We start from the raw sequence: 13,549 nt of genomic DNA, 5'->3' as shown, positions 1-13,549 counted from the left end.
ATACATTTTTCATATTAATTAGAAATTCCTGTTATTTTTCCAAGATTTCTCAGAAAAACAAGGGTTCCGCTGTTAAAAGTCAACGGAGCAATGAGCGTAAACCAAGCTTTTTATTTTCAAAGACTTTTACATTTCATTCAGTTCATACCATGCTAATTTAGCTTTTTGAGACCTGCGAAAACAACTTTGAAGAGTACGACCACAAAATGTAAAATCCTTATTAACAACAAAAAAGTTGCTATGTCAACAGAGCTTGGTGTTTATAATTGGATGTATTCGGTTATGAAATATACATTTTGGGATATGATGTTTTCGATATGTTAGAGATAGACCTCACTGAACGATTCTCAACATAAATAATCCTATTTGCCTTGGTAAAATGTATTTTATAACATAAGGAATTGACATTTCATTAACAAAGTGTGTTTTCACCCTCTGGGGCAGAGTGGGTGGACACCTTACTAGTGCAGTGGACACCGCCTCAATGTTACAGTGTAGAGTGATGCCATGTGTGTATGTCCTGTGTACTGTGACCCGTGTTGTCACATGGAGAACATTACAGAGGGTCACAGACTCACGTGTCACCAAACAGCCACTGACACCATGACATCATCTAGCCGAGTCTTCCTGTCATGTCCTATCCTAAGCCCCTCAGGGCTGCAGACTGTTGTCTTTTAGTGGCTTTGAAAATGGGTGGGTTCGTGTGTGTGTGTGTGGGTTCGTGTGTGTGTGTGTGGGTTCGTGTGTGTGTGTGTGGGTTCGTATGTGTGGGTTTGTGTGTGTGTGTGTGGGTTCGTGTGTGTGTGTGTGTTCGTGTGTGGGTTTGTGTGTGTGTGTGTGGGTTTGTGTGTGTGTGTGTGTGGGTTTGTGTGTGTGTGTGTGGGTTCGTGTGTGTGTGTGTGTGAATAACTCCTGTCTGTCTCTTCCTTGGCTCTGGTGTTACAGAATGGAACCGTGTCACTGAGACCAGAGGGACTACCACAACAACCCCTCCTGCCACTCTCTATCATGACCTCAACTTTCACTTGCTCTATCACCCATTGCACTGTGAGTGTGTAAGGCAGCCCCCGGCGTTCAGTTGTACAACTGTGTTAGTGTGTACCGTGTGTGTGTGTTACGCAGCTGGCTCTCTGATTATTTAAGTAATGATTAAAGTGGTGTACTAAGATCAACAATTCCGTTGAATCCCAGTGTTCTCTAGGAAGCTGGCTGTGGTCAGTGTGCACATGTGCAGAAGGGTGGTACTCTGAGAGAGGCAGTTCTAACACATGAAAGACATTCTGCTTCCACTGGTGTCTGATTCACACAGTCACAACGATGTGCTGTGAGAATAATTAAAACCCCAAAACCAATGTCCAGTTGAGACAGCTACAAAGCTAGTCCATGATGTTACCCCAGGGCTATACAGGGGTTATAGAGACTGTTACCCCAGGGCTATACAGGGGTTATAGAGAGGGACTGTTACCCCAGGGCTATACAGGGGTTATAGAGACTGTTACCCCAGGGCTATACTGGGGTTAGAGAGAGATACTGTTACCCCAGGGCTCTACTGGGGTTAGAGAGAGGGACTGTTACCCCAGGGCTATACAGGGGTTAGAGAGAGGGACTGTTACCCCAGGCCTCTACAGGGGTTAGAGAGAGGGACTGTTACCCCAGGGCTCTACTGGGGTTAGAGAGGGACTGTTACCCCAGGGCTCTACTGGGGTTAGAGAGAGAGACTGTTACCCCAGGGCTCTACATGGGTTAGAGAGAGACTGCTACCCCAGGGCTATACAGGGGTTAGACAGAGGGACTGTTACCCCAGGGCTCTACTGGGGTTAGAGAGGGGGACTGTTACCCCAGGGCTCTACTGGGGTTAGAGAGAGACTGTTACCCCAGGGCTATACTGGGGTTAGAGAGAGGGAATGTTACCCCAGGGCTCTACATGGGCTAGAGAGGGACTGTTACCCCAGGGCTCTACAGCGGTTAGAGAGGGACTGTTATCTGGGGGTTACCTGGGCCTCACTCTGGCTTACTTTAGGGTTAGAGGGAGTGGACCAGGGTAGATTGGATTAGGGAAAAGTGGAGAGGGGTGTAGTGGGGGGGGGGGGGGGGGGGGGGCTGCACTGCTGGCCCTGCGTCTGTACCCCCAGAAGGAGCGGGAGACAGTTTGAACCCCCAAGCCTCATCTGGTTCTGGTTAGACCGCTCTGTAAGTCACAATTAAATAGTTCAATCCATTTACTGCAGCCCTGCGGATTCCTTAATTTCATTAATAAAAAAATAACACTGTATGCAATTACTTTTTTGGCTCTAAGTTTGGGTTCCAGTTTCACCTTCCAGTGATAACAATTAACCCCTTTATCATCATGATCAATGATCAGATAATGTGTGAGTTGACCAGGTCATGTAATCAATCAACCTGATCACTGAGTTTTCCATATACGTAACATTACAAAAATCATAAACTTTCTGTCCCAAAATTATGAAGAAAAATTAATCAATGATTTTGGCCCTTCTAGATTAGACTACTCTCCAGCTACCCGGATAAAGCACTAAATAAACTTCAGTTAGTGCTAAACACCAAAACATTGATCATATTACTCAAGTGCTAGCCTCCCTACACTGGCTTCCTGTTAAGGCAAGGGCTAATTTCAAGGTTCTACTGCTAACCTACAAAGCATTACATGGGCTTGCTCCTACCTATCTCTCTGATTTTGGTCCTGCCATACATACCTACACGGTCACAAGACGCAGGCCTCCTAACTGTCCCTAGAATTTCTAAGCAAACAGCTGGAGGCAGGGCTTTCTCCTATAGAGCTCCATTTTTATGGAATGGTCTGCCTACCCATGTGAGAGACGCAGACTCGGTCTCAACATTTAAGTCTTTACTGAAGACTCATCTCTTCAGTGGGTCCTATGATTGAGTGTCGTCTGGCCCAGGGCTGTGAAGGTGAATGGAAAGGCACTGGAGCAACGACCCGCCCTCGCTGTTTCTGCCTGGCCGGTTCCCCTCTCTCCACAGGGATTCTCTGCCTCTAACCCTATTACAGGGGCTGAGTCACTGGCTTACTGGTGCTCTTTCATGCCGTCCCTAGGAGGGGTGTGTCACTTGAGTGAGTCACTGACGTGATCATCCTGTCCGGGTTGGCGCCCCCCTCGGGTTGGCCCTGTCCGGGGGTATCATCGGACGGGGTCACAGTGTCTCCCGACCCCTCCTGTCTCAGCCTCCAGTATTTATGCTGCAATAGTTTATGTGTCGGGGGGCTAGGGTCAGTCTGTTATATCTGCAGTACTTCTCCTGTCTTATCCGGTGTCCTGTGTGAATTTAAGTACGCTCTCTCTAATTCTCTTTTTCTCTCTTTCTTTCGCTCTCTTCTATCGGAGCACCTGAACCCTAGGACCATGCCTCAGTACTACTTGGCCTGATGACTCCTTGCTGTCCCCAGTCCACCCGGTGCTGCTTCAGTTTCAACTGTTCTGACTGCGGCTATGGAAACCTGACCTGTTCACCGGACTTGCTACCTTGTCTGGACCTGCTGTTTTCGACTCTCTCTCTCTACTGCACCTGCTGTCTCTAACTCTGAATGATCTGCTATGAAAAACCAACTGACATTTACTCCTGAGGTGCTGACCTGTTCCACCCTCTATAACCACTGTGAATATTATTATTTGACCCTGCTGGTCATCTATGAACATTTGAACATCTTGGCCGTGTTCTGTTATAATCTCCACCCGGCACAGCCAGAAGAGGACTGGCCACCCCACATAGCCTGGTTCCTCTCTAGGTTTCTTCCTAGGTTCTGGCCTTTCTAGTGAGTTTTTCCTAGCCACCGTGCTTCTACACCTGCATTGCTTGCTGTTTGGGGTTTTAGGCTGGGTTTCTGTACAGCACTTTGAGATATCAGCTGATGTACGAAGGGCTATATAAATACATTTGATTTGATTTGATTGCTTGCTGTTTGGGGTTTTAGGCTGTGTTTCTGTACAAACACTTTGAGATATCAGCTGATGTACGAAGGGCTATATAAATACATTTGATTTGATTTGATTGCTTGCTGTTTGTGGTTTTAGGCTGGGTTTCTGTACAAACACTTTGTGATATCGGCTGATACATGTATAAATACATTTGATTGATAATGTGTGAGTTGACCAGGTCATGTAATCAATCATAATGATGTAAGACTTTTTATTTAGAGCCAAATCCTTCAATAAAACAACTTTACCAATATTCTATCTTTCTGACATACAGGTAACTACCAAAATAAAAGAAACACTTGAGTAAATGAGGGCAATATCTGAGGTGTGTCCTTAAAAATTTCAGTACCGCTAAGACCAACCTAAAGCCGGGCTTAGCGGTAATGCGGTTGGTTATGGCATGGATATGCACATGGAACAGGAGATGTGCTTTTTGTGCCCCTTAACCTAAAAAATGTGGTTTTTTCCTATTTTGTTTAATTTGATTAAAAACCGAGCATAGTCTCCACTCCTCTCAATGAAGGCAGCTTTTTGTTGTTCTTCCCACAATGCATTCGCCAAGTAGTCTAGACTACCGATAAAGTGTTTGGCTCATGAGACCGCTTTGACATAATTCTTAATCACCAAAGCTTTATTAAAAGATCAAGTTTGTGAACAAACATTCCCTTATTATTTTAACCAGCTCCTGTTATTGTGAATGTGTGTAAAAACTCCTCCACGGGCCTCCCAAGTGGTGCCGTGGTCTAAGGCTCTGCATCGCAGTGCTAGCTGTGACACTAGAGATTCTGGGTTCAAGTCTAGGCTCTGTCGCAGCCGACTGGGAGACCCATGGGGCGGCGCACAATTGGCCCAGTGTCGTCTGGGTTAGCAGAGGGTTTGACCGGCAGGGATGTCGTTTTCCCATCGCGCACTAGTGACTCCTGTGGCGGGCCGGGCGCAGTGCACGCTGACACGGTCACCAGGTGTATGGTGTTTCCTCCGACACAGTGGTGCGGCTGGCTGGCTTCAGGGTTAAGTGGGCATTGTGTCAAGAAGCAGTGCAGCTTGGCAGGGTTGTGTTTCGGAGGATGTACAGCTCTCAACCTTCGCCTCTCCCAAGTCTGTACGGAGTTACAGCAATGAGACAAGACTGTAACTACCAATTGGGGAGAAAAAAGGGTATAATAGTTTTTATTTTTTATTAAACAAATACAAAAAAAGTAGGTTATATGTCCATCATGGAACGAGAGATGAGATAATCCAGTGACAATAATCATATTTAGAAACATTTTTATCCTGTAACAATTGCTTGTTTTCCATTTTTTCCCGAATGAAAAACAGGCACTTAGTAGACTACCCTTACCCTTAGTAGACTATCCTTACCCTTAGTAGACTACCCTCACCCTTAGTAGACTACCCTTACCATTAGTAGACTACCCTCACCCTTAGTAGACTACCCTTACCCTTAGTAGACTACCATTACCCTTAGTAGACTACCCTTACCCTTAGTAGACTACCATTACCATTAGTAGACTACCCTCACCCTTAGTAGACTACCCTTACCATTAGTAGACTACCCTCACCCTTAGTAGACTACCCTCACCCTTAGTAGACTACCCTCACCCTTAGTAGACTACCCTCACCCTTAGTAGACTACCCTTACCATTAGTAGACTACCCTCACCCTTAGTAGACTACCCTTACCATTAGTAGACGACCCTTACCCTTAGTAGACTACCCTTACCCTTGGTAGACTACCCTTAGTAGACTACCCTTACCCTTGGTAGACTACCCTTACCCTTGGTAGGCTACCCTTAGTAGTCTACCCTTACCCTTAGTAGTCTACCCTTACCCTTAGTAGACTACCCTTACCATTAGTAGGCTACCCTTACCATTAGTAGGCTACCCTTACCCTTAGTAGACTACCCTTACCATTAGTAGACGACCCTTACCCTTAGTAGACTACCATTACCCTTAGTAGACTACCATTACCCTTAGTAGGCTACCCTTACCCTTAGTAGACTACCCTTACCCTTAGTAGACTACCCTTACCCTTAGTAGACTACCCTTACCCTTAGTAGACTACCCTTACCCTTGGTAGACTACCCTTACCCTTGGTAGACTACCCTTACACTACTATAACGATAGCTGGTTCAACAGCTCGGGGATTCGATCCAGCAACCTTTCGGTTACTGGGCCAATGCTCCAACCACTAGGCTACCTGACCGCCCACAATTCACATAGGCATACCTGCCGTGTACACTCCATTTGGGCTTTATCCATCTCCATTTCCAAACAGCACCTCTAGTCCGGTTACCAAAGACACCCTCCTCCAAACATATTCAACATGTTCAGTCCTATAAGTCCATATCAACGGAAGGCCTAGGATATATCTTGCTTTATTGAGAAAGTGCCTCACAAACACAATACAATTAATGGAAGCCCTGGGTATTTTTATTTGAGAAGTGTGATGTTCAAAGGCTTATACTCGTTGAAGCCAATTACAACAATGTTGACTGTCAACACCTCAAACACAGGATGTATTTTCTATGTATTTTTACTGTTGCTATCACTCGTTACTGTAGCCAATGCTATTTAATAAACTGTAGTATCAATCCACAATGGACTAGGATTGCCCCTGCCCAATTGGATTTGATGACAACGCAGAGACCGTCAGTAACCTACAGAACTGGAGACAACAGCATGCCGTTTTAAACCATGGAACACCTTGATTGTCCAGTGAGTCACCAAGCCCTCGTCACACCTACAACTTGTTAATTCATCAAAACAGAGCCCTTTCGCACCACCGCTACCTATTGCGCTCATACTTTAATTCCGCTCATATTTCTCACACATTCCCAGACCTATAGCTCCTATCACCACCGATTAGATTTACCAGGTTTGTTGAAATAGAGACGTTTATGTTGGTTTTTCCTTTATCTTGGGAGTTACCTCCACCTCACTCGAATGCTTTTTACTGATGTACTTCCCTGACTATTTGAGTTATGAGTGCTCAACACGGAAGGATTTGGTAATAGCAAATTCTGGTAATAGCAGCGTACCTTCTATGACACAGTGTTCTGGTATGGGGATCTGTTGGACCATCACAGAACAGAACTTTTTGATCTTCTCCATGTTGTCCCTCAGGTGGCTGTACAGCTTGTCCTCTTTCCCAGTTTCCCTCTTCACTCCTCTCCTTCCTTCCCCCTCTCCCTGTCCATCCCTCTGTTCCTCACGGGGCGTGGCCGGATGGGTGGAGGGAGACAGGGAACTCTCATTGGTTAGCTCCCTCTCAGTGGGAGAGTTTTCCGTTTGCTGATCGGGTGAGGACACTGAGAGCAATGCGTCAGACGTTAGCTCCACCCCTTCTCCAGCCTGACCACTCTCAGAGTTGATGGACCGTGACCTCACGGCGTGCAGAGCCAGACTCTTTGACCTGAGGAAAACACACACACACACACACACGTCAACCTCAGTTATGGTAAAATAACATATTCATAAGGTGATAATATATTGTAACAGCTTCATACAAGACATTTAGAAGTGATGTTAACCTGTAAGTCACTTGAATCCAGTGTTATATGGGAGAAAGTAAAAGAGTACTACAGAAATCAGTTGTTGTTTTGTCTTGAGTCTGGGTTTTCTCTTTCCATTTCCTGTACTGTTGTTGAATGTTAATAATTATTGCACTGATATCCTTTAATACTTCTGGTTGTATGTTCAATTTCAGTAAAGTCATGTGTGCTGACATAGATATGGTGTTGTTATAGACTCCCCTGTTACATCTCATAGATATGGTGTTGTTATAGACTCACCTGTTACATCTCAAAGATATGGTGTTGTTATAGACTCACCTGTTACATCTCAAAGATATGGTGTTGTTACAGACTCACCTGTTACATCTCATAGATATGGTGTTGTTATAGACTCACCTGTTACATCTCATAGATATGGTGTTGTTATAGACTCACCTGTTACATCTCATAGATATGGTGTTGTTATAGACTCACCTGTTAAATCTCATCTCTCTGTATTCCTCTCTGGCGGCTTGTCCCATGCTGTACCTGCGTTGGGGTGTAGTTGACCCACCGTCTGTCTCCCCTTCTCCCCCCTCATCATCCATCTTCTCCTCAAACGCCTGGATCTTCACCTGCAGTCGCTGCTCTGACCCCCTTCCAAACCCCCCTGCACCCACACACACACTGGCCTCTGGGGAAGGAGGGCCTTCTGATTCCTCTTCAACCCTGAAACATACAGAGAGGGGAAGAAGTGTAAAGTAACAACCCTGAAACATACAGGGAGGAAGAGGTGTAAAGTAACAACCCTGAAACATACAGAGAGAGGAAGAGGTGTAAAGTAACAACCCTGAAACATACAGGGAGGAAGAGGTGTAAAGTAACAACCCTGAAACATACAGAGAGGAAGAGGTGTAAAGTAACAACCCTGAAACATACAGAGAGGGGAAGAAGTGTAAAGTAACAACCCTGAAACATAAAGAGAGGGGAAGAAGTGTAAAGTAACAACCCTGAAACATACAGGGAGGAAGAGGTGTAAAGTAACAACCCTGAAACATACAGAGAGAGGAAGAGGTGTAAAGTAACAACCCTGAAACATACAGAGAGAGGAAGAGGTGTAAAGTAACAACCCTGAAACATACAGAGAGGAAGAGGTGTAAAGTAACAACCCTGAAACATACAGAGAGAGGAAGAGGCGTAAAGTAACAACCCTGAAACATACAGGGAGGAAGAGGTGTAAAGTAACAACCCTGAAACATACAGAGAGGAAGAGGTGTAAAGTAACAACCCTGAAACATACAGAGAGGGGAAGAAGTGTAAAGTAACAACCCTGAAACATAAAGAGAGGGGAAGAAGTGTAAAGTAACAACCCTGAAACATACAGGGAGGAAGAGGTGTAAAGTAACAACCCTGAAACATACAGAGAGAGGAAGAGGTGTAAAGTAACAACCCTGAAACATACAGGGAGGAAGAGGTGTAAAGTAACAACCCTGAAACATACAGAGAGAGGAAGAGGTGTAAAGTAACAACCCTGAAACATACAGGGAGGAAGAGGTGTAAAGTAACAACCCTGAAACATACAGAGAGGAAGAGGTGTAAAGTAACAACCCTGAAACATACAGAGAGAGGAAGAGGTGTAAAGTAACAACCCTGAAACATACAGAGAGAGGAAGAGGTGTAAAGTAACAACCCTGAAACATACAGAGAGGGGAAGAAGTGTAAAGTAACAACCCTGAAACATACAGAGAGGGGAAGAAGTGTAAAGTAACAACCCTGAAACATACAGGGAGGAAGAGGTGTAAAGTAACAACCCTGAAACATACAGAGAGAGGAAGAGGTGTAAAGTAACAACCCTGAAACATACAGGGAGGAGGAGGTGTAAAGTAACAACCCTGAAACATACAGAGAGAGGGGAAGAGGTGTAAAGTAACAACCCTGAAACATACAGAGAGAGGAAGAGGTGTAAAGTAACAACCCTGAAACATACAGAGAGAGGAAGAGGTGTAAAGTAACAACCCTGAAACATACAGAGAGGAAGAGGTGTAAAGTAACAACCCTGAAACATACAGAGAGAGGAAGAGGTGTAAAGTAACAACCCTGAAACATACAGAGAGAGGAAGAGTGGTAAAGTAACAACCCTGAAACATACAGAGAGAGGAAGAGGTGTAAAGTAACAACCCTGAAACATACAGAGAGAGGAAGAGGTGTAAAGTAACAACCCTGAAACATAAAGAGAGAGGAAGAGGTGTAAAGTAACAACCCTGAAACATACAGAGAGAGGAAGAGGTGTAAAGTAACAAACCTGAAACATACAGAGAGAGGAAGAGGTGTAAAGTAACAACCCTGAAACATACAGAGAGGAAGAGGTGTAAAGTAACAACCCTGAAACATACAGAGAGGAAGGGTTGTAAAGTAGCAAATGTCTTAGCGTTTTTCTTAGTGTTTTCTCTCCCTATCTCTCCGTCTCTCTCTGTGTCACACACACTAGACCGGATAGGACTGGTGCTGGGCTGGAATGCTGCACATGAGGAAAGAGACAGATCGGACCTGAGAGAACTGGGCAGACCAGCTCACCTCTGGATATACAGACACACACACACACACACACACACACACACACACACACACACACACACACACACACACACACACACACACACACACACACACACACACACACACACACACACACACACAAAAATAAGAATTTGTTCTTAACTGACTTGCCTAGTTAAATAAAGGTAAAATAAAATAAAAAAATAAACACACACACACACAGAAAGAGAGGAGAGAGAGAGAGAGAGAACAGGGGAGTGGCCACTCTCTCCTACCATGTCAACCCCTCCACTCGTCCGCTGATTGAACACTTTCAAATGCCCTTTGTTTGCCTCCTTCCTCATCCTCTCTGTTCTTTTTTCAAATAAACCCTCCCACATTTCTCTCAGTCTTTATTTTCCAGAAAGAGACCCCAAGCAAAGCCTCTGGAAGCCACTGATACACAATGTTCCTGGAGAAGGCTGTGTGTGGTACCATTCCCAGAACCCATCAGTAACACAATCATATAGACAAATACCCCCCCCCCCCCCACACACACACACACGCACGCACATACGTCCACACACACAACATCAGTAAAACACGTCCTTATTTTTAAGGAGTGCATTTTTTTATGAAGTTTTTGATTCACAGAATCGTAATTGCAAAGAATAACATGAGATTAGTGATTTTGTTTTGTCATTGTAGGTTGGCTGGGCAGAGAAAGCGATGGGGTTACAAACAGAGGTTCTGCCTCTGTAGTAAAACGCACATGGTGGTAATAAAGCGAATGGTCCATGTGGGTTCAGAATTAGATTGAAACATTCAAATCAATGTTTTAGGGATGTTAAAAGGGGTGAATCGTTGCAGTGCCACACTTTCCATTCCGTGACCCATTTCCCTACGACATGCTCCCATGGGGGCGGCTGAGTTTGTGTACAGTTTTGTGGGGCCTGTCTACAATATCTTTTTTTATAGTCTGGCAAAATAAGTGTGTGTGTGTGTGTGTGTGTGTGTGTGTGTGTGTGTGTGTGTGAGTGTGTGTGTGTGTGTGAGTGTGAGTGTGTGTGTGTGTGAGTGTGTGTGTGTGTGTGTGCATGTGCGTGAGTGTGTGTGTGTGAGTGTGTGTGTGTGTGAGTGTGTGTGTGAGTGTGTGTGTGTGTGTGCATACCTTACCTGCAGTTGATGGTGGTGTATGTCTCCAGTAGTCTGGCTATAGAGGTGAAGCTGTTACTCATCCTGTAGATGTCTTTGGCACAGCCTCCCAGGATGGAGGTGTATCTGTCAGTCAGGGCTCTGATCTCCAGCAGCAGACTGTAGTGGAAGCTGTGATCCATACTGCCCAGCAGAGACACTAGGTACGCCAGGGAGCTACGGGCCTGACGCTGGGGGAGAGAGGGGGCAGGGAGGGGTAGAGAGCAGAAAAAGGGGAGAGAGAGGGGGCAGGGAGGGGGAGAGAGAGGGGCGAGAGATGGGAGAGAGAGGGGGCAGGGAGGGAGAGAGAGAGGGGAGAGAGATGGGAGAGAGAGGGGGCAGGGAGGGGGAGAGAGAGGGGAGAGAGATGGGAGAGAGAGGGGGGCAGGGAGGGGGAGAGAGAGGGGAGAGAGATGGGAGATAGAGGGGGCAGGGGGGGGGAGAGAGAGGGGGCAGGGAGGGGAGAGAGAGGGGAGAGAGATGGGAGAGAGAGGGGGCAGGGGGGGGAGAGAGAGGGGAGAGAGAGGGGGAGAGAGAGGGAGCAGGGAGGGGAGAGAGGGGGCAGGCAGGGAGAGAGAGGGGAGAGAGAGGGGTGAGAGAGAGAGAGAGAGAGAGAGAGAGAGGAGAGAGAGAGAGAGAGAGAGAGAGAGAGAGAGAGAGAGAGAGAGGAGAGAGAGAAAGAGAGGGGAGATAGGGAGAGAGGGGGCAGGGAGGGGGAGAGAGGAGAGATAGGGAGAGAGAGGGGAGAGAGAGGGGCAGAGAGGAGAGAGGGGAGAGAGAGGGCAGGGAGGGGGAGAGAGGGGGAGGAGAGAGAGGGGGCAGGAGGGGGAAAGGGGAGAGAGAGGGAGAGAGGGGAGAGAGACGGGGCAGGGAGGGGGAGAGAGAGGGAAGAGAGGGAAGAGAGGGGAGAGAGAGGAGAGATATGGAGAGAGGGGGGAGAGAGAAGGGAAAGATGGGTGGCAGGGAGGGGGAGAGAGGAGAGAGAGGGGAGAGTTGGGGAGAGAGGGGAGATACGGAGAGAGAGGGGAGAGAGAGGGAGAGAGAGGGGAGAGGGGAGAGAGATGGGAGAGAGAGGGGGCAGGGAGGGGAGAGAGAGGGGAGAGAGATGGGAGAGAGGGGGCAGGGAGGGGGAGAGAGAGGGGAGAGAGATGGAGAGAGAGGGGGCAGGGAGGGGGAGAGAGAGGGGAGAGAGATGGAGAGAGAGGGGGCAGGGAGGGGGAGAGAGAGGGGAGAGAGATGGGAGAGGGAGGGGCAGGGAGGGGAGAGAGAGGGGAGAGAGATGGGAGAGAGAGGGGCAGGGAGGGGGAGAGAGAGGGGAGAGAGATGGGAGAGAGAGGGGCAGGGAGGGGGAGAGAGAGGGGAGAGAGAGAGGGGGCAGGGAGGGGGCAGGGAGGGGGAGAGAGAAAAAAAAAAAAATATGTCATGACTGTGTGTGAGCCATGGGATGTGGGGGCTCCCCTCTCACTTTCTCAAACACACACATGTAAACGCACACACACGCACATATGCACACACACCACTAAAATATGGCGGCTACAAAGAAATGTGGTATTTTTATGCAATCAACTGCCAACCAAAGCACAGTGCCCTGTCTTTCCACACTCTCTTACCAAGCGAAAAAGAAGCAGTGATTCTGGGAAATGCCTCCACTAAGACCTACTGGTTGATGGCAGGGGAGTACCATGTTCTCCCCTCCTGTTAACACATTCACATGTTTTATTGAACCTTTACTTAATTAGGCAAGTCAGTTAAGAAAAAAGTATTATTTACAATGACAGCCTACCCTGGCCAAACCCAAATCACGGCCAGATGTGATACAGCCTGGATACGAACCAGGGACTGTAGTGACGCCTCTTGCACTGAGATGCAGTGCCTTAGACCGCTGTGCCACTCGGAGCAAAGGGAGCTACAGGCCTGACACTGGGGGAGGGAGGGGAAGGGGGGAGGGAGAGAAAGGGAGAGAGAGGGTGATGGAGGGGGGAGAGAGGGAGAGAAAGTGATAGAGGAGGAGAGAGAGAGGAGAGAGGGGAGAGAGAGGGAGAGGGGAGAGAGAGGGTGATAGAGGGGAGAGGGAGAGAGAGAAGGTGATACAGGGGAGAGAGAGGGAGAGAGAGGGAGAGAGGGAGAGAGAGAGGAAGAGAGAGGAAGAGAGAGGAAGAGAGGGGAGAGGGGAGAGAGGGAGGGAGAGGGGAGAGAGGGAGAGAGAGGAAGAGAGAGGGAGAGCGAGGAAGAGAGGGGAGAGAGAGGAGAGAGAGGAAGAGAGAGGGGAGGAGAGAGGGAGAGAGAGGGGGAGAGGGGAGAGCATGAGAGAGAGGAAAAGAGAAGGGGGAGAGGGCGAGAGGGAGAGAGAGAGGAAAAGAGAAGGGGGAGA

The 13,549-nt window shown here is 47.4% G+C and overlaps 1 protein-coding gene across 2 annotated transcripts in view; it reads right to left on the bottom strand.

Moving 5' to 3' along the window:
• LOC109879228 (ventricular zone-expressed PH domain-containing protein) overlaps nt 1-13,549 on the bottom strand; it is a 150,748-nt gene that overhangs the window by 51,655 nt on the left and 85,544 nt on the right. For both annotated transcript variants that reach the window (XM_031791207.1, XM_031791208.1), the window contains 3 exons: nt 11,161-11,369; nt 7,945-8,178; nt 6,997-7,370 (listed from right to left, as the gene is read on the bottom strand). In XM_031791207.1, the coding sequence (XP_031647067.1) occupies nt 6,997-7,370; nt 7,945-8,178; nt 11,161-11,369 (817 nt within the window). The remainder of the gene's footprint in view (nt 1-6,996; nt 7,371-7,944; nt 8,179-11,160; nt 11,370-13,549) is intronic.

The sequence above is a fragment of the Oncorhynchus kisutch genome, linkage group LG15 (assembly GCF_002021735.2).
Source record: "Oncorhynchus kisutch isolate 150728-3 linkage group LG15, Okis_V2, whole genome shotgun sequence".
NCBI lineage: Eukaryota > Metazoa > Chordata > Actinopteri > Salmoniformes > Salmonidae > Oncorhynchus > Oncorhynchus kisutch.
The sequence above is the reverse complement of the archived record's forward strand: the minus strand, read 5'-3'. Positions and strand labels throughout refer to the sequence as shown.